Source organism: Aulonocara stuartgranti (assembly GCF_965226115.1).
Source record: "Aulonocara stuartgranti genome assembly, chromosome: 18".
In the NCBI taxonomy this organism is placed as follows: Eukaryota; Metazoa; Chordata; class Actinopteri; order Cichliformes; family Cichlidae; genus Aulonocara; species Aulonocara stuartgranti.
In genome coordinates this window covers 4,395,336-4,414,475 of record NC_138954.1, presented here as the reverse complement: position 1 = coordinate 4,414,475, position 19,140 = coordinate 4,395,336, and the positions used below count along the sequence as shown (strand labels likewise).

At 44.5% G+C, this 19,140-nt stretch overlaps 1 protein-coding gene across 3 annotated transcripts; it reads right to left on the bottom strand.

Annotated features, from left to right (window-relative positions):
- Positions 1-1,076: 1,076 nt before the first annotated feature.
- LOC309694504 (tripartite motif-containing protein 16-like) lies at positions 1,077-13,818 on the bottom strand. 3 transcript variants are annotated; one of them, XM_082514647.1, is made up of 4 exons: positions 9,037-9,568; positions 5,516-6,309; positions 4,475-4,561; positions 1,077-3,986 (listed from the first exon to the last, which is right to left on the bottom strand). In XM_082514647.1, the coding sequence occupies exons 2-4, from the start codon at positions 5,559-5,561 to the stop codon at positions 2,164-2,166; spliced, it is 1,956 nt and encodes a 651-aa protein (XP_082370773.1). In that variant the 5' UTR covers positions 5,562-6,309; positions 9,037-9,568; the 3' UTR covers positions 1,077-2,163. The 3 variants fall into 3 exon arrangements, with proteins under 3 accessions (XP_082370773.1, XP_082370774.1, XP_082370775.1); XM_082514648.1 differs by lacking the exon at positions 9,037-9,568 and having other exon boundaries at positions 5,516-5,645; positions 5,728-6,446; XM_082514649.1 differs by lacking the exons at positions 4,475-4,561; positions 5,516-6,309; positions 9,037-9,568 and adding an exon at positions 13,771-13,818.
- Positions 13,819-19,140: the final 5,322 nt, after the last annotated feature.

Here is a 19,140-nt window from a genome sequence, read left to right as displayed (position 1 = left end):
GAGAGAGACATGTGGCCATCTTTTAGTGAGTTAGACCCTGATTAAGGGCTATTTTTAAAAGTAAAGCCCATCTCTCAAAGTCCCTGCCGGCCTGCCTCCACCTCGGGAAGTCTGTGGGTGCAGACGGAGGTGAGGAGCACCACAGGCGGCAGAGAACTGTCTGTAGCCCCGGAGTGAGGCGTCGTGAACCGAAGCAGACAGCGAACTGTGGCACAGTGCAGAAAACCGAAGCTTTCCCTCCCTGTTTGGTTTTGATGTGTCTCATGAAAGTCTATTGTTAAAAGTTGACCTTTAAAAAAAACGGACGCACTTGTTTGATTAGCTGCTCTCTGATTTTAGCCTGTTAGCTTACAGACTGAGCTCAGATCGTTCCTGTGTTAGTTCATTGAGAACATCACAGTTTTACATACCTGCTGCGTGACTTCATCTCGGGTCTCCGGCTGATATACAGCAGTCTGAGCCAGTGGCGGATCTCATCATCCTGGACGACTGTTTTTAATGTTTTTAACCACGGAGATTTCTTCTGCATCATCAGTCTCTCATTGTTAAACTCTCCCAGAAACTGAAGACAGTTGTGCCATTTCCGCGCTTCTTGTTCTTCTATTGAGTAGACGGCAGACTACACATGTCCAAGGGTAATACTGTCCTCCTCAGGCCATTGGCATCAAGTCAAAGCCTTAAAGTCTGGTACTTTGCGCATGGTCATTTTTTACGAACAGCAGAATCACAAGACAAAGCGTGCCAATGTTTATACTTTTCACTGTGACTGCCAAATAGATGAAAAAGTAGATGTTAAAAAACAACTTATAGTTTTGTCATTGGGCTGGTAGAAAGCTATGAGTTTCTGTCCCTTTGTCTGACCTTAGAGACTTATTTTAAAAGGAAACATTACAATCCTTTAAAGCAAGTATTTTCACCTCTGTTCCCCCCTCTGTACTTAGCTTTTTTGTTGTCATGTCAGTAATTGTCCAGTTGATGGCTCCCTTGGATCACAAGCCTGTCTCATGAGTCCAAGTGAATATATTCTTAATAAACAGCTTTGAAGAATTTGTGACCAACTTTGTTTCATTCGGAACATCATCATCATGAGTCAAACTCACTCTTGGATCTACAAAATATTTAACAAAAACAAACATCACTGAATCATAAGGTATTTGCTCCAACTCTTAGTCCAGAAACACATGAGTGAACTAGATCAGCTGCTCCTCCAGTTCAGCTGTGGATTTATATCATTATTTATATTTGTAAAGTGGATATGCAGTTTTTCAGTACTAATATAAGCATTTTATATCATTGCTTTATTGACAGATGTTTGGTGTTCAAGGTCAGGCATCAGTTTGAAAAAAACAAACAAACACACTGAGTTGAACTTGAACTTCCTACTGACAAAAACTAAAATTGGTGCAAAAATAACCAGAAACATATAAGAAGCATCCTGGAGGTGCTGCAGACAAGATAGGACCAATAACATGTCAACAGGAAATCCTTTTTACTAATTTGTTTATTTCTTTTTAGATTTTTACTCTCCATTTTAAGCCATGATGTTTGCTGATACTGTGTTCCTACTGTTTGTTCTCATTAATAGTTCTGTTTTTAACATTCTGTGCTGAAGCTGGAGGAAATGTTTCTACAGTGTCAGATGATACAGCTCCAAACTAAATAAGTGACTAACTAACGATGCTTTAATACACTTTACTATAAATTATGATATAGTGCACTTTCTTAAAATTTCTTATTGCTCTGTAATTAATTGTTTTCTTTATAAATGTACAAATGAGAATAAAATCTGTGTGATAAAGGAAGGTCTGTAGACTTCTCTGTTAAGATCAGTGAAGAGAAACAACAACATACAAATACCTAAGAAAAATATTCAGTAAACATTTAGAAGATAGAGAAGTTTATGTTGTCATGTGGAGAAATTTTTCAAATAAAAATATCCATAAGCATTGATAGTCTCCATGGCTGAACAGACACAGGAAAGAGCTCCACCTATAAAACGTAAAAACATCAAGACAACATGTTGAAGATGTCGAGGTACTGCCCATAATGTTTGACTGACATCTGATTTATGTGCAGCACATAAATACCACAATAATGATGGAGAGAAACTAAAAGGGAACTAAAATACAGATTTAAACTTACAACAATATGAAAGACTTCAGTCTATTTCACTTTAATCAACTCAGCAGTGGTTCCATAAATACAGTACAGCCTCAGTCCAGCATAGAGCGGCTGAGTGAATGTGGTCTGGACTCTGTGGAGGAGAGTCATGGTTTCAGAGACGCTGTAGAAGGACAAAATACCTGCTCTGTGATCCAGGTACACTCCTACTCTGGAGGAACGAGGACCTGAGACAGGAGTTTGGATGTTGTTGTACCAAAATGTAAAACTGTTGTTGTAACAATCTAATGACCAAGATTTGTCATTACATCCAAATCCACATTCATATCCTTTTCTGCTGATATTCTTGTATGCGACTGCTACATAAACTCTCCCTCTCCATCTCCCTCTCCACTCCACCTCCCAGTAACAACGTCCAGTCAGACTCTCTCTACTCAGGACCTGCCACCTGTTAGTGAATCTGTCTGGATGATCAGAATAAGACTGTTGTTGTTTCATAAATGTTGCTTTTCTGTTCCCCTCTGATAATAACAGCTGTGTGTTTGCTGTGTTTGGATCCAGTGTGATTTCACATGAATATTTTAAGAATCCAGCTCTGGTCTTTGGCTCTGGTTGTGACAGTAAAACATCCACTTCAGTGACTGTCAGTGAGATGTTTGTCCGTTCCTCTCTCAGAATGTCCTGTAGTTTATCTCTGACCTCTGACACAGCTGCTGTCACATCCTCAAAGTAGCTCAGAGGACGGATATTGATGCTGGATGAGTCTGTAGACTCACTGAGTGCTGACAGTGAGGGGTAGTTGTGTAGAAACTGGATGTGATCCTCTGTGTGTGAGAGCTGCTTCAGCTCAGCATCTTTCCTCTTCAGCTCAGTGATCTCCTGCTCCAGCTTCTCCTGAAGCTCTTTGACTCGACTCACTTCAGTTTCCTGCTGGGATCTGATCTGCTGCTTCACATCAGAGCTTCTTTTCTGGATGAGATGGATCAGCTCAGTGAAGATCTTCTCACTGTGCTCCACTGTTTGATCAGCAGACTGATTGATGGCCTCCACCTCCTGTTGAAGCAGCTTCACATCTTTCTCTCTGTCCTGGATTCTCTGCTGGATGTTTTGTCGACTCACCTCCAGCTCTCTCTGCCTCTCAGTCCTTTCTGCTGCAGCTGAGACTGTGTCGTGGCCTTTATGTTCATCCACAGAGCAGAGATAACAGATACTCTGCTGATCAGTACAGCAGAACATCTTCATCACCTCATCATGACGAGAGCAGATGTTCTCCTGGAGCTTCTTGGAGGGCTCCACCAGCTTGTGTTTGTCAAATGCAGGACATTCATAATGAAGCTTAACATGTTTCTCACAGTAAGAGACCAAACACATCAAACAGGACTTCATTGCTTTCATTTTTCTTCCAGTGCAGACATCACAGGCCACATCTTCAGGTCCAGCATAGCAGTGATCAGCAGGAGCAGCTTGGAGTCCAGTCTTCTTCAGCTCCTCCACTAAAACTGCTAACATGGTGTTTTTCACCAGGACAGGCCTCGCTGTGAAAGTCTGTCTGCACTGAGGGCAGCTGTAGATTTTCTTCTTTTCCTCTTCATCCCAGAAGCTTTCAATACAGTTCATGCAGTAGCTGTGTCCACAGGGAATAGTCACCGGATCCTTCAGTAGATCCAAACAGATCGAACAAGAGAAGGTTTCTCGGTCCAGCTGAACTCCTTTCTGCGCCATTTCTCCTCTCAGTGTCAGTGACTGTGTAAGTTTCACTTCCTTAATATAGAAACTGGTCTGATCTGAACAACAAGTGTTGCTGCTGTGAATGGGGCCTGCCAGCTCTAACACACGTTGGTTACACCCATCTTCATAATGTAGATCTAAAGGGGAGGGAACACAGAACGATATGGACAGACAGGAGGTGCTGAGCTAGAGAGCAGGAAGAAGAGGAAGGGCTTTCATGCTGTGAAACATTCCAGAAAGCAGGAAGAGGCTCTGTGTTTAATTGTTTTTCTGTTCAAACCTTTAACTAAATAATATAAATGTCAATAACTGGATGCCTCTCTATTCTTTTTGTTAATCTGCTAAATGAATAGTTTGTTTCTTTTAACAATTCAAATAGCAGAAATGAACAGCTGACAGCTTGTCAGACTCAGACTGTAAACCATAGAGACAGTTTATATATACATTTAGTCAGGGCAGTGCAGAGATGTTTAAAGGGGCGGGTGCTCACAGTTAAAAAGGGCACATAGAAGCAGGCTGAAGAACAACAACCCACATTCATCAAGAATCTAATATGGAATCACATCACACTACATCACTGTCATCAGGTGGGCACAATGCAAAGCAAACGTAGCCCATTTTTTACCTGATGGGGTACAATGTTGCTGTTTGGGGGGTTGCTTCTGCTCTTGCTGCTGATAGTGCTGGAGGGCAGGGCTGTGTTGATCTGAGACTGTAGAGATTAAACAGTCCACAGGAGAGAGGGTAGCTGATTAAACAAGTGTTATGAGATAATAATAAAACGCAAAGATTGGTCACGGCGCTTGGAACCATAAGGCAACAAAACTGGGAAATAAACTAAGCTCTGCCTGTGAATCACTCTTTGCCTCTCTTCTTCCTTCCATCTCCTCATCTCATCTATCACATTCCACTTGCTGTCCATCTGAGAACGAGGCACAGTTTGCTATTGAATCCATCTATTATTTAATTATACATTTTAACAACTCTTGCACCTAATCCATAATAAAGCAATGATAGAAAAATGTTATAGAACAAAAACTTTGTGTTTATTATGTCTGTGAAGGTTCTCAGTCATCCAGGTCATCGTAATCAAATCAGCTTGCAAAGAAAAGCGTCTGGACTTGTTTAAGTTGCTTGAAGACTGTTGAAATCTCCCAATTCTTTGAATCTTTGGGCTGAAGGAAGGACAATACTCGGTGTATAAATGCTCAATCAACAATCATTTAGTTCCATACAATTCAACAGTCAGAGCATTACAACGTCCGGACGGGAGAGATGCCTGCAGAGGTTCGACAGCATGTCTCAAAATGGTAGCAACTTTCACAGACTTTTATAGCTAGTCACAGCCCCCCTCTTTGTCATAAAAGCTGCATCTTCACATGTTTTTCTAATTCTTAGCGAGCCTGGCTCCTGACCTTGCCTCCCTGTCTTTCTGTGTGAAGCAGGAAGGGGGGTAAGGAATGTGGTTTTATCTCTTCTGCCCAGACACCTAGTTGGTCTGTGCACAGATTTTTGCCAATTTGTTTTTAAGATTTTGGTTCATTCTTTCCACTTTTCCCTGAGATTGTGGATGGTAAACTGTACCATATCTATGTTGCAACCCCAACATACATTCCACCTCAGCGAGATCTCGATTTTTAAAGTGAGTGCCATTATCTGATCTTACCTTCTCTGGGAATCCATGCCAGGGGACATAATAATTCACCAGACATTTGATCACTGTTTTACTATCCTCTCTGCGCGTTGGCCACGCCTCTGGCCAGCCAGTCAGACCATCCACACACACCAACAGATATCTAAACCCTCGAACAGTGGTTATCATGTCAGTGTAATCAATCACAATTTCCTGGTCTGGTCTTTCTGGCAAAGGAAACTTACCCATTTCTGGTTTCACGGTGGGCTTCGGATTGTATTGTCCACAAATCAGGCAGGTTCTCACATGTTCCCTTACCAGGTTTTTCATGTAGGGATGCCACCAATGACACAAATCCCTTTCCATCTGGGCCACTCCCACATGACCTAGCCCATGAGCTTCTTTGATTTTCTCCTGGGCCACTTCTGCTGCGAGCACTGGCCGCCCATCGGGCCCTCTCCACAATCCTTCTGATTGTACGGCCCCTCTTTCCTGCCACACCGCCTTTTCCTCGGGTGAGGCTCCTCCTTGCGCCTTTTCGATGTCCTCTCGCTGTTGGGCTGGCAGGTCTCCCCATTCCATACCCATACTTACCATTTGTTTTCCTTCCTTATAGCCTGCCGCCCGTTTTGCTTCCTCGTCGGCTGCTCTGTTTCCTTTCGCCACCCAAGTGTCAGACTCGTCATGCCCTTTACACTTTATGATAGCGACCTCCAGAGGTTCTTTCAGAGCGTCCTCCAGCTGTCTCATTTCCTCCTCATGTTTGATCGGTTTATTTGTGGCTGTTCTGAATCCAGCCCTCCTCCATTGCCCCAGCTCCACATGTGCTGCTCCAAAAACATATGCTGAGTCAGTATAAATGTTAACTCTTTTTCCTTTCCCTAATCTCAGAGCTTCTATCACTGCAATAAGCTCTGCTCTCTGTGCTGACTGAGGCCCTTCTAATGTTCCTGATTTCTCCACCAGCAGCTGGGGCCCGTTCTTCGTACCTCGCTAAGTAGGTTAGCCGGATTAGATTGTTGACGATTTCGCGTGATCCTGGATCAGTCGGTTCCCCGAAGCTCATCCGGGACTTGCTGTCATAGCAACAGAGCCGTAAGCGTAAACCTGCTCGGGAGCAGGTTTACTTTATGTAAACAGGATTAGATCGCGGCCACGCAGGTATGTCCGCTTCATTTATACGAAAGCAACAGCGATATTTTTCCACTGTTTCACCATAAATAAATATTATCAATGTAACTAAAGATAATGCAGCACTTGATCCTTTTATTGATGTCACACAGATACATACAGGTCATTTCCTAAAAAAGGGAAATGAACTATTAACATTCTATTACATGTATGTGATTATTACAGATGTAATTCATATTTCAGAGTAGTAATTGTAAATTACTTCGTGTAATCAAGATGAGAGACCACGGCTATAAAAGCGAAGGTGGATTTGGGAAGCCTGTCGCAGCCATGTCCTGTCCGTATACGCGACCAACCCATTGCGGAAGGTGCAAGATTGATAAGGAGAGTCCTCAGAATTCAGCGTATATTGCGGGATAGACAGGATCCTTTAGCTCAGCGCGACAGTGTGCTCATAGAGAGATATCGATATTCCCGTGAGGGTATTATTTACTTAACCAACTTGTTGACGAGGGGGTGCAGGACCACCACCTGTCTTTTTTTCCTCTGCCCTTTTCTTGGTTGCTGTTATGAACAAACTAACAGAGTATTACAGGCCAGTATTACCTTGCCAAGAGACGCAAAGCAATCTAAGAGATAAATATTACCATTCTGTAGAATACTCCTGTATTCCACTTTTACTTGTTCCCATGTTCTTGTGGGTCCTGTTGTGGCTCTAATGTGAAAGGGGATATAATATAACATATTATAATATAATATAATGCCATATGATATTGGACAATATAGTGTCATATGATAGATCTACCCTACCGCCTACTGGTGTTGGCCAGAGGGGCCGATGGCGCGATATGGCAGCCTGGCTACAACCGTAGCTGCCTCCACCAGTGTGTGAATGTGGGAGTGAATGAATAGTGGTATCGTAAAGCGCTTTGGGTGCCTTGGAAAGCGCTATATAAACCCAATCCATTATTATTATTATTATTAAATTACCTACGAGTTTGATTTGTCAGCAACTTTCTGCCAGCCCTCTCTCCTTGCTTTTGCAGCCTTTGCAGTGTTCTCTTGCGTTTTAATTAAACTCTGAAACTCCTGTAATCCCTCACTCATGAGTTCTTGCTCTGCTGCCGGAAAATACCGAGCACGCCCCTTCGACATTTTCGCCGACCAATCAGCGGGTTGCCGATCAATGTTTCTACTATCGATGCGTAGCCCCTTTTACGACACCCAGTGATGTCACATTCCTGCGTCCAGCTGTAGTAATCGTCAACAGCAGGTGTGTTCGGGGAACCGGATTAGCGAGCTCACGGTTAGCGCGATGATTTGATCTTGGATGTGTCATTTGATCTTGGATGTAGTAAGCGACGTACGAAGAACGGGCCCCAGGTCTCCAACTCCTTTCACCACTGCATAGCCTGTTTTCAATCCTTCACTCGGATCTCTAAAACAACATCCATCTGTAAAATAATCATCTGCCTCACTCACCGGTTCTGCTCTCAAATCAGACCTTACTTTCTCTTCAACCTCTACTATTTGTGTACAGTCATGAGGTGTTCCCCCCCCCCCCCCCCCATTTGATCTGCCATGTTAATCCCTTCATGTGTGAAGGTCAAGTTTGGAGACTCCAGAATCTTAGTCAGTCTCTGTTGTCTCAGTGGGGTCATTGTAAATACCTGTGAGTTCACATAGGCCACCACACTGTGTGTTGTGAGCACTTTCAGTGGGTGCCCTCTCACAATGTGAGCCACTTTCTGAATTATTTTTGCTACCCCTGCTGCATGTTGTGTGCACATGGGGTGTCTTTTTTCTGTGTTATCCAGGCCAATGCTGATATACATCAGCACTTGTCTCTTTCCCCCTTTTTTCTGAAACAACACACCATTTACTACTCCATTTGTTTCAGAAACATCAACTGAGAAATCAGAGTTATAATCGGGGATTGCCAAATCTGCTGCACGAGACAGGGCCTGCTTTAATTCAATGAACCGCATTTCAGCTTCAGTGGTCCAGTTGAGATTAGCTGTGAGATCTCTCATGCCGTGTTCTTTCACCAAATCCCTCAAAGGTTTGGTTTTGCCCACATAGTCAGGAATGTAGTGTCTACTGTAACCTGTGAGCCCAAGAAATGACAACATTTCTTTAACTGTACGTGGCTGGGGGTGTGACATAATTGTTTCCCTCTGGGACGCCAACATGCCCGCCGTCTGCATCGCCACCACACGACCTAGAAATGTAACTTCAGTTCTGACAAGTTGGAGTTTTTCTCTACTTACTTTAAAGCCTGTTTTAGCCAGCTGACGAAGCACAGTCATTGTCGCTTGAAAACAAGCATCAGCTGTTTTAGCGGCAATCAGCAAATCGTCCACATATTGGATCAGTGTGCATCCTTCAGGTAATACACATGGAGAAAGAGCATTTTTAAGTACCTGATTGAAAATGCCAGGTGAAAGGGCAAAACCCTGCGGCAGCCGTGTGTAACGCAGCTGCTGGCCCCTGTAAGTAAATGAAAAAATATCTCTTAAGGATGGATGCAGAGGGAGACAAAAGAAAGCATTTGCCAAATCTATGCATGTGAACCACCGCTGATCTGGAGATAAATTAGTCAGAGCTGTGTACGGGTTTGGTACAGGTACTGTTTGTGTCTTAAGGACAGCGTTTATTGCCCTAAGGTCATGTGCCATGCGATACTTGCCCGTGCCTGACTTTTCAACTGGGAGGATCGGAGTATTCCATGCAGAGGAAGACGACTCCAGCACACCCACCTGCAGGAGCCCTGAAATAGTTTCTGCAATCCCATTATCTGCCTCTGGGCTGTGTCTGTATTGTGAACGCCAAATAGGGGTGTCATCCTTTAACTCAAATGTGACGGGTGAACAAAATGTTAAACCCACATCAGTTGGACCTTTAGACCACAGAGTGTCTGGGAGTTCTGTTAAGCCTTTAACAGCTTCCTCATGATCAGATTTCTCCCTGCCATGTGTTCACTTTAAAAGTTTGTGTTCTAACACACTCTGATCAGTAGCAGTCACAGAAATTCGATATGTTTTACAACTGGGTGAGTATGAGACATCAGTGAGTTGTGTTTGTTGCCAATCTGTGGCCCTTGTGGCTGTTCTCACCATGGGGCCTAAATCTTTTGCTTGATGACCCTCGTGCACTGCCAAAGACACATGGGGAACCGCTTCATCCCCCATTCTATACCAACTCATTTTATCTTCAGGGAGTGGAACAAACGCTGCCACTCCAGCTGTACCAACATAAATGTCCTGAGAGTTAAGCTCCCAAGTTGTCTCATCTAAACACTCATTAAACAATTCCTCAAACCACTCAGTGCGCTCGCGATCGTAAAACAAGGTCACGTGGTAGGGGTCACGCAAGGGTGAGTAAACCGACATGGACATTATCCAGGGACGCCAGAGTTGGTACTGTGCCAGAATTCCATCTGATGTGGTCAGTCGCGCCCAGTAAATCTGCGCTGTGCGTTCACAATCCTCAGATAACAGCCACTGTCCTCTCATTCCTGATTGCAAACAGGACAGCTGTGTGCCATCTTTCAAAGTCACTGTTAATCCATCAGCTCCACACATGATAGTAGCTCCAAGCTTAATGAGCAGGTCCCTGCCCAACAGATTAACTGGAACTTGTGATGAAATCATATATGAATGTGTTAAGGACTGGCGTCCTAACTCCGTCTTTAGAGGGACGGTCACTGGCAAGGTCATAGGTACCCCAGAGAAGCCGATAACACTGATTTTTGTGTCTGTCAGTGGGATGTCGTCAGGAGCCGTACGAATGGTGGAATACGTCGCTCCCGTGTCCACTAAAAAGGGCAGGTTACGTCCTTGAACCCTCAGTGGCACCAGGGGGTCTGCCCCTCCCCCTATGCCCAGGCCTCTCTGTGGGGTGTGTCAGTATTGTCCCTGCTGCCAGTATTCCACTGAATACTGGCCTGGAGGAGCCATCTGTGAGTTGGGGGCCGACCATTGTCCACGCCCCCTTCTGGCCGAACGTGGCATGTTGGTATTGAACTGCTGAGGTGGTTCTGGGCACTCTCGAACCCAATGTCCAGTCTGACCACAGTTGAAACACACAGTACCTGGCACCCCTTTGTCTACCCATGCCGCCGCCTCCTCCCCGTTGACCACCACGTGAACCCCAATTTCCTCTACCGACCCCACGGCCACCCCAATTTGTGCCTCGCGCGGGTCCCGGTGTGTCTACTGGCAATGCATTAGGATCAACATCAGTCCCCATTTGCTGGAAACCTTGAGCTACCATTACTTTTGCTACTTTTTCATCCTTTTTCTTGTCATTTGCCTTTCCCCTCATTTCACCCAGCTGTAATTTCAACAATTGCTCTTTCATGTTATCTGTCCCCTCAGTTTTAGCCATAACCTCATCATGAGCTGTCTGCAGGCGATGCACCAGATGTTTCTCCCACACGTGAGACTCCGCCCCCTCCATGTCGGGATGTCGGGATTATCAGTCATGGCCACTCTGACCCTTTCGGGCACACCTTTTAACACAGCGTCTCTAAACCACAATTGTTGCATCCCCTCTCTACCAGGATGCTGGCCAGTGTTAAGGGCCCATGTGGCTTTAGCCTGTTCTATGTACTTCCTTGGAGTTTGATCAGGCTTCCACAACAACTTCAAAATCTTAGCAGCATTTGGAGTGGGATATTTTTCACGTAATGCATGAGATATTTCATTCACAACACGGCAGAACGGGGTGCTATCAACCATCAATGCTGTACCTGCTATTTTTTCTATGTCATCCAGTGCTGTGCCTTTGACACATCTGGCCACCACAGCTCTGAAATCACCTAGGGCCAGTTGAACACCTGTTGTTGCTCTGTCAAACTCTCTCAACCACCCCGCACCTCCGTCCGTAATAGGAGGTAATAACTCAGTCAATGCAGTTACATCTCCCACCCCGTATGGTTTGTATTTCATGTGACCCCCAGCGGTCACCACCAGGGGGAATGTCCCCGGCAGAGACAAAGTGTCCCTATCTTCCTGGCTCCGACGCGTCATGGGGTGTGGTTTGTTTGCAGGTTTGGGCTTGACTACTCTGCCTCTTCCTGATTTTTCTCTAGCTCCGGCCCCGGCCCTCTAGCTCCGGCCCTGCATCTAATTTCTGCTTTTCCCAGACACTTACTGGCGTATTATCATCCAGTGTGCCGGATAACCAGCCCTCGTATGCGTCCCCATCGGGCCCGCACACCTCACCTTTCTCAACCTGTGGTGCAACAACTACTCCACTACCTGCCTCATCATCAGAAATTTGATGACGCTGCTCTAGAGTTATTATAACTGTTTCAAGCAGCCGCACAGCCCGCTCTTCTTCAGTCTCTACCTGCTGGGGAGACTGTTTCATGGGCGGTGACTGCACTCCGCCACAAGCTCCCTCCTCATTAACAAAAGTGGAGCTTTGCTTTATTCTTTCACTCTTCGGGGCTGGAGTAGGTCGTTTGGGCTCTTTAGATATATCACAATCCACATAACCTCCTGTCACTTCTAAAACTTGGCCATTCTCACCAGAGAGACAGCCCTGCTCCACCCTCAGCACAGGGTAAAGGGCAACAACTCCTTCACCTGCTCATCAACAGTTTTCCACTCACCCTGCATCACTCCTTTTTCTATGTCAGATTTAAGACCCGACATATTCACACCACCACACACTTCTCACCCTCTCTCTCCTTTTTTTTTTATAATACTTTTTAAATGTTTACACCACAGAGTAATACACCCAATTATGCCCGTCTATCTCTATGTGGCTCCAAATTCCCTCTTTATTCTAATTTCACACTCGTCAGGGGACAGGCACACAACAATTTTAACCACTGAAACGAGGAATTTTAACCTTTTTATTTCTTAACTAATCTAGACTCAACCTTTGTTCGCAAAGTGTGTCTTGTTCTAGTCCGGAATAAATGTGAACCCGCGATTACGCTGCGGTCCCAGTGTTATTCCGTAGCTATGCGGGGGCCCTCACCTCCCCAAGTCACCACCTCGGCACCCGGACGCCGCCGGTCCTGGCCGCGCGTCCACGAACAGGAGGGTCGCCACTCCTAGGGCAAAATTATTTCCACAGGTACACTAGGCATCAACCTTTGATCCTAAAATGTGTCTTTGCTCTAATGTCCTCCTAATCAAACACATCAACCGTCACTGTCACTGTGTTCACGCTTCACACTTCACACAAAAAACACACTCAGAGCGCGCCTCACTCACACTCAAAACAACACCTAGAGCGCGCTTTACACACAAGACAGCACCCAGAGCGCGCTTCGCAGCTTCGCACACACTCTCACTCAGAGCGCGCCTTCACACACACACACAACACTTTTCTTCAGCGGGAATTTTACACAGAAACCTCTGAGCTCAACTATTAGATCTTCTTAAAGCACACTGCACCATAGACCAAAATACCCCTTTCTCTGCGCTTATGACCGCCACAACGGGGCAAAGTCGCATCATAAAAGTGATGCTTGCATCCCCGAAGTTATACCTGACATCATAAACCAGGTGTTGCTCTATGTACTTAAAATTTTACTTTGTATTATGACCGCAGCCCTTAAAACTCGACTGACGCCACAAACCACCGTCAAACCTCTATCCAATGTACTAAAACTAGCACCAACCACTACTGCACTTCACGGCCGCACCACCGGAACACGGCCGTATCATAAACCAAACCTACGGACGTGTTTCGCTCTCGCGTTGCCAGCGTTCAACTGCACCGTGAAGCCAGCATCTGCTTTTCCTTAAATCAACTTCTATTTCATAGCCGGCAAAAGCCAGGACGTCACTGACACCATAAACAAAATAAACAAACCTCGACTTCAATGTACTGGACTAATGGCCGCGTCTTCAGAAGAAATTCTAACGTATTATTGCTACAGAAGCCAGTATTAGACAAAATTAAATGTGGAAGGTAAAGTGGCTGCAACTAGCTCAACGTAGTGTCTTATTAGTTTCTCGGTAGAAGCAGTTTATTTAACACACTGGAATTCAGCCTCAACTTATGTTGTTAGTATCTTGCGCCAAAAACCAGACACCGACAAATTTACTGTGAAAATACATGTGACTCAGCGAACAGATTAATTTGGAAAGCCCAATATGCACATTTGGTATAATACAACAGGCTGTGCTTACCTTTTTGTTGTTAGACCGGTCTTCCGTTCGCCTCGCCCCACTTCCTCAGCACACCAAAGATCCGGGTCACACAGCACCAAGTTGTTGAAATCTCCCAATTCTTTGAATCTTTGGGCTGAAGGAAGGACAATACTCGGTGTATAAATGCTCAATCAACAATCATTTATTTCCATACAATTCAACAGTCAGAGCATTACAACGTCCGGACGGGAGAGATGCCTGCAGAGGTTCGACAGCATGTCTCAAAATGGTAGCAACTTTCACAGACTTTTATAGCTAGTCACAGCCCCCCTCTTTGTCATAAAAGCTGCATCTTCACATGTTTTTCTAATTCTTAGCGAGCCTGGCTCCTGACCTTGCCTCCCTGTCTTTCTGTGTGAAGCAGGAAGGGGGTAAGGAATGTGGTTTTATCTCTTCTGCCCAGACACCTAGTCTCCCTCTTACAGCCTTCTTCACATGATTCAGCAATAAAACATCTCAAGAAAACAGTGTCAGACATTCACAGCTGATCAAGGATACAGAGTAATGCACACTTTTTCTAATGAACTACAAATGATTATGTTTCTTTTATTCAAGAGTATAATAGAGACTAAACTACATACATAGCACACCATTAGAACTAAAGGATAATATATGGCCTACAGCTGTTAAGCTAATTTACTACATTGACTACTGGTCATAAAATGGCATAACTACTAGTCTCAACAAGACTTTTCACCTCTCATCACCTCTCATCCGAGAAGCTTCTTCAGTTCTAAGATCAAATGGTGGGGAGTCCCAGATTTAAAACTAGTGGGAGTATCCCCCCACAGAGGGACAAAAGGACCCCCTGATGATCCTCTAATCGCCTGAGCCAAGGTATGAAAGCCAAGGTGGCTTGCCTGTTCCATTTGCCCATTAGTTTGAGATGGAAACCGGATGGTAAGCTGACTTGAGCCCCTAGTTCCTTGCAAAACTCTCTGCAAACCCAGAACGTGAACACATGCTGTGTAAGAATCTGGCTGGTGTTCAGAGCTGATGGGAGCTTAGGCAGAGCAATGAAATGCACAGCTTTGGAGAACCGATCGATGATGGTCAGAGTAACTGTTACCTGAGGATGGTGGGAGACCAGTGATGAAGTCCAGTGCGATATGAGACCAGGGGCATCTAGGAACGGGCGAAGGAGGCCAGCAGGAGGTGAAACCTAAACTGGAAAAAACTAACACAACACAGAACTGAAACCTAAAATGGAGATGCAGGGAGACGACACAGAATGATGCAGGAAAAAACACAGATGAACCGGCGAGGAGCACACGAGGACACATAGTATAAATACACACAGGGGGAGACATGGAATGGCAAAGACACAGCTGATCCTAATTGACTACACGAGACAGGGGAAATGTGAACACTAGGTTTAGTTTAAACTAAACTTTAGGAACAAAAAAGTAAGAATCAACAGAATTAAACAAAGAACCAACAGCACAGGAAAGTTTAATCTTCATGAAAAACACATGCAGTGACTTCAACGTCCACAATAACACAATGTGTTTGGGCTTATGTGTGTCAGTTTCCAGCTTTAATCTTATGTAACAAGACCTCTTTATAGGTCAATAGAGGAATGAAGTCATTGTTGAACTACAGCTTGTGTGTGTGTCACCTCCACAACCTACAACAATAAAATATGATCTTTGAGTAGTGATATGGGAGTAAAATATACCATACTGATGTGAATAGGAGGTCATCTTTTCCCTCGGCTGTTAGGGTACCTGGGTCGTTGACCCAGTGTTTTGTGTTTGTGGTTTTTTGAGTCTTGTTTAATCATTATTCTGTTCTCTGTGTATCTTATGTTTCCTAGTTATCAGAATCAGAATACTTTATTAATCCTTCAGGATTAATAAAGTATTCTGATTTACTTTATTAAATCAGAATTCAAGGGCTTACGCTCTTGAATTTATTCAGTATTTGTTGTTTAGGTTGTCTTGGTTAGTATTTGGTCCCGTTCATGTCTTTGTCTCGTGTCTTCTCTCGTCCCTTGCTCTCTGTCCTTTTTGCTCTGCTGCAAACAGAAGCAGAGAAAACTGGAGCTTCTGGTCTTGGCCAGATCTCTTTTGAAAAAAACATTTTAAAGTCAATGAGACTTTTTACCAGATAAATAAATAAAGAATATAAAAGTCTTCTACTTTATGATGGAAATGTTCTTTCTGGCTCAAAATGACATCATTTATCTGAATCTGTAGAAGAAGAAACAATCTCGGAAAGTCACTTTACTCTGTGTCTCACTGGATGTTCAACGTTTTTAACAAAAGAGAAAAAGAGAAGCATTCTTTGATTTTAGTCTGTTAGCCCACAAGCTGAGTTTTTATCAGAGTCCTGCATGAGTCAGTGTTATTTCACTGAGACTGTCATGATCCAAGCCGCCAGGAACACACAGGCACAAATGTAATCTTCAAAAAAATGGGTTTTATTATACCCCAAAAAGGACAAAATGATTACAAAAATTCAAAATAACAAAAAATAAAGTTTGTAAGAACCAAGTGGGCCCATAAAAGAGGTTACCTTAACAGACCGCTACTCAAAAATCACTTAACAAAAACATAACTCAAACTGACCTGCCCAAATGAGAAACAGCTCCAGTTATATAGCAAATGAATAAACCATTATATAAACCAAAGGTGAAAACTAAAGGGATAACAGATAACCATCATTCAAGAAGAACCCCATTCCCCCTGCATGATCACAATAGATGGTCCAGTCCACTTTATTGGCTTCTGCATTTAAACCAGCTCCACCCTCAGCCTCCTCTTTCAGCCAAACCAGGAAGGACTGGAGCGGAGGTCAGGTAACTGAGAAAGAGCAGAAATATAATCAATATAACATACCTATATAAAATAACAAACAATGCAAAGCAAAGTCTATGCCACCATTTGGGCTATAGTTTAGTGCTGTCATGCATTACAGGTAACCTCAAAATATCAAATTAGTTAACTTATGATCACAGAAACTTTAAAGCATAACGTAAACATAAGACAAAAGACCAAATGAATATTACCTAAGTGTCTCAGTTGTGTGGTTGCATGCACCCATCACACACTCCCCCCCTTCAGCAGTGAGCTGGAACAGCGAGAGAGATAGTCCGCTGTGCAGTTGTTCCTGCCTGCGATATGCTGGATGATAAAACGGAATGGCTGCATCGCAAGGTACCATCTGGTAATTCGTCCATTCGTATCCTTCATTTTCTCCAACCACTGGAGCGCCTTGTGGTCAGTTTCCAGTGTAAATTCCCGGCCTAGGAGGTAATACTTGAGGGAATCAAGTGCCCACTTGATTGCTAAAGCCTCCTTTTCCACCGTCGAGTATCTCGTCTCTCTTGGGAACATTTTACGGCTAATGAAAGCCACTGGGTGTCGCTCATTGGGTGGTCCCTGTAGAAGAACAGCCCCCAGACCCCTGTCAGAAGCATCAGTTTGAAGAATAAAAGGTTTCTCAAAATCTGGGGTATACAAGACTGGAGTCTTACTGAGGGATTGCCTGATGTCCTGGAAAGCTGCCTCAGCCTCCTCCGTCCACTGAATCTGGTTAGGGCACCTAGAACCTGTTAGATCAGTGAGGGGAGACGCCCTGGCAGAGAAATGAGGGATAAATCTGTGGTAGAACCCTGCCATGCCAAGAAATGATCTAAGTTGTTTCCTTGTCTGTGGCAAACTGCAGGATTCAATGGCGCTGATTTTGCTCACTTGTGGTTTTATCACCCCATTACCTATGACAAATCCCAGGTATTCAGTTTCAGCCTTGGCAAAAACACATTTTGCCGAATTAGCAGTCAGCCCAGCTTCTCTGAGACGCTCTAGTACCTTTTCTAGATGTTTGAGGTGCTCCTCCCAGGTTTGGCTGTAAATCACAATATCGTCCAGATATGCTGCCGCGAACTCTGACAAACCACACAGTACCCGATCCATCAGCCTCTGAAAGGTTGCAGGGGCTCCATGCAAACCAAAAGGCAGGACTGTGAATTGGAATAGCCCCCATGGTGTCCGGAAGGCAGTCAGTTCCCTTGAGCGCTGAGTAAGTGGCACCTGCCAATAGCCTTTGCAGAGATCTAGAGTCGTCAGGTACTGGGCTTTCCCAAGTCGCTCAATCAGATCATCAACCCTAGGTGTAGGGTATGAATCGAACTTTGAGATGGCATTCAAGTACTTGAAATCAATACAAAACCGCAGGCTACTATCCTTCTTTGGGACCAAAACCACTGGGTTGCACCACTCGCTCTTAGATGGTTCAATGATCCCTAGAGACAACATTAAATCCACCTCCTTCCTCAAAGATGTTAACAGCCGCTCTGGAATCCTATAACTCATACGTCTCACAGATGCTCCATCCTTTAATATAATGTCATGTTCAATAACATCCGTCCCCCCCAGGATTCTCCTGAAACACCCCAGAGCTGCATAACTCTTTCACCTGAAGCTGTTTTTCTTCTGAAAGGTGATAAAGGTCCACCTGCTGGAGCACCCCTGAAGGAAGATACTGCTCCTCTACCTCTTCCTCCTCATGAATCTCCCTTATCAAAAGAACTTCTGCTCTCTTTGGCCTCTCCACCCACTCCTTCAGGAGATTTACATGCAAAACTCTACTGGAGCGAGAGTGACCCGGAGTTGCCAGCCGATAGGTGGTTTCTGCTGAATCTGAAAAGGTCCCTGCCATTTAGCTAACAGCTTACGGTCATCACTCGGAAGGAGTACAAGTACCTTTTGTCCAGGTTCAAATGACCTCTCCCGAGCTGACCGATCATACCAGACCTTCTGATGTTGCTGGGCAGCTCCCATATGAGCTTGGGCTAGCTCAGTCATCTTCTCAAGTCGCTCCCTCATCTGTATAACATATGAGATGACATTAGTAGCCCCTGCCCCACTTCGGTCACCCTCCCACATTTCTTTCAGCAAAGAGAGGGGCCCCCTTACTTCGTGACCATATAACAGTTCAAAAGGTGAGAAGCCAGTAGAAGCTTGGGGTACTTCTCTATACGCAAAGAGCAGATAAGGCAGCTGTATAAAAGGCTCTGGGATTTTATGTCTATGTTCTGCAATATTGTGTGGGGTGGAGTCGTAGGAAATGACGTAGGCAGAAGTTGGGGGTATCGCGATGCTACTTGAGAAGAGGATTTTTTTTCTGTGTTAGTTCTGTTACCTCGTAAGCTGTGTTCCTGGTTGCCATCCTTCACGTGATGCTCCGAGTGTTAAGTTCATGACTGGAAGTAAGTTTCCTTAAATATGTTCATTTTCCGATTCTGATGTTGGCCGCGGCTTTAGTTACATTCTACCGCATTGTAGCACCGCATTTTTTCATCTCGTGACTCGAAGCATGTGCCGCCGGCCGCCGCCATTATGTAGT

Excerpts from the sequence above, each read along its gene's own strand:
- LOC309694504 (XM_082514647.1), bottom strand. The coding sequence starts at position 5,561 with ATGTCTGGTGAATTATTATGTCCCCTGGCATGGATTCCCAGAGAAG. Across the intron at positions 4,562-5,515 it reads GGCATGGATTCCCAGAGAAG|TCTCAGATCAACACAGCCCT; the intron begins GTAAGATCAGAT and ends TAATCTCTACAG. Across the intron at positions 3,987-4,474 it reads GCAACATTGTACCCCATCAG|ATCTACATTATGAAGATGGG; the intron begins GTAAAAAATGGG and ends CCTCCCCTTTAG.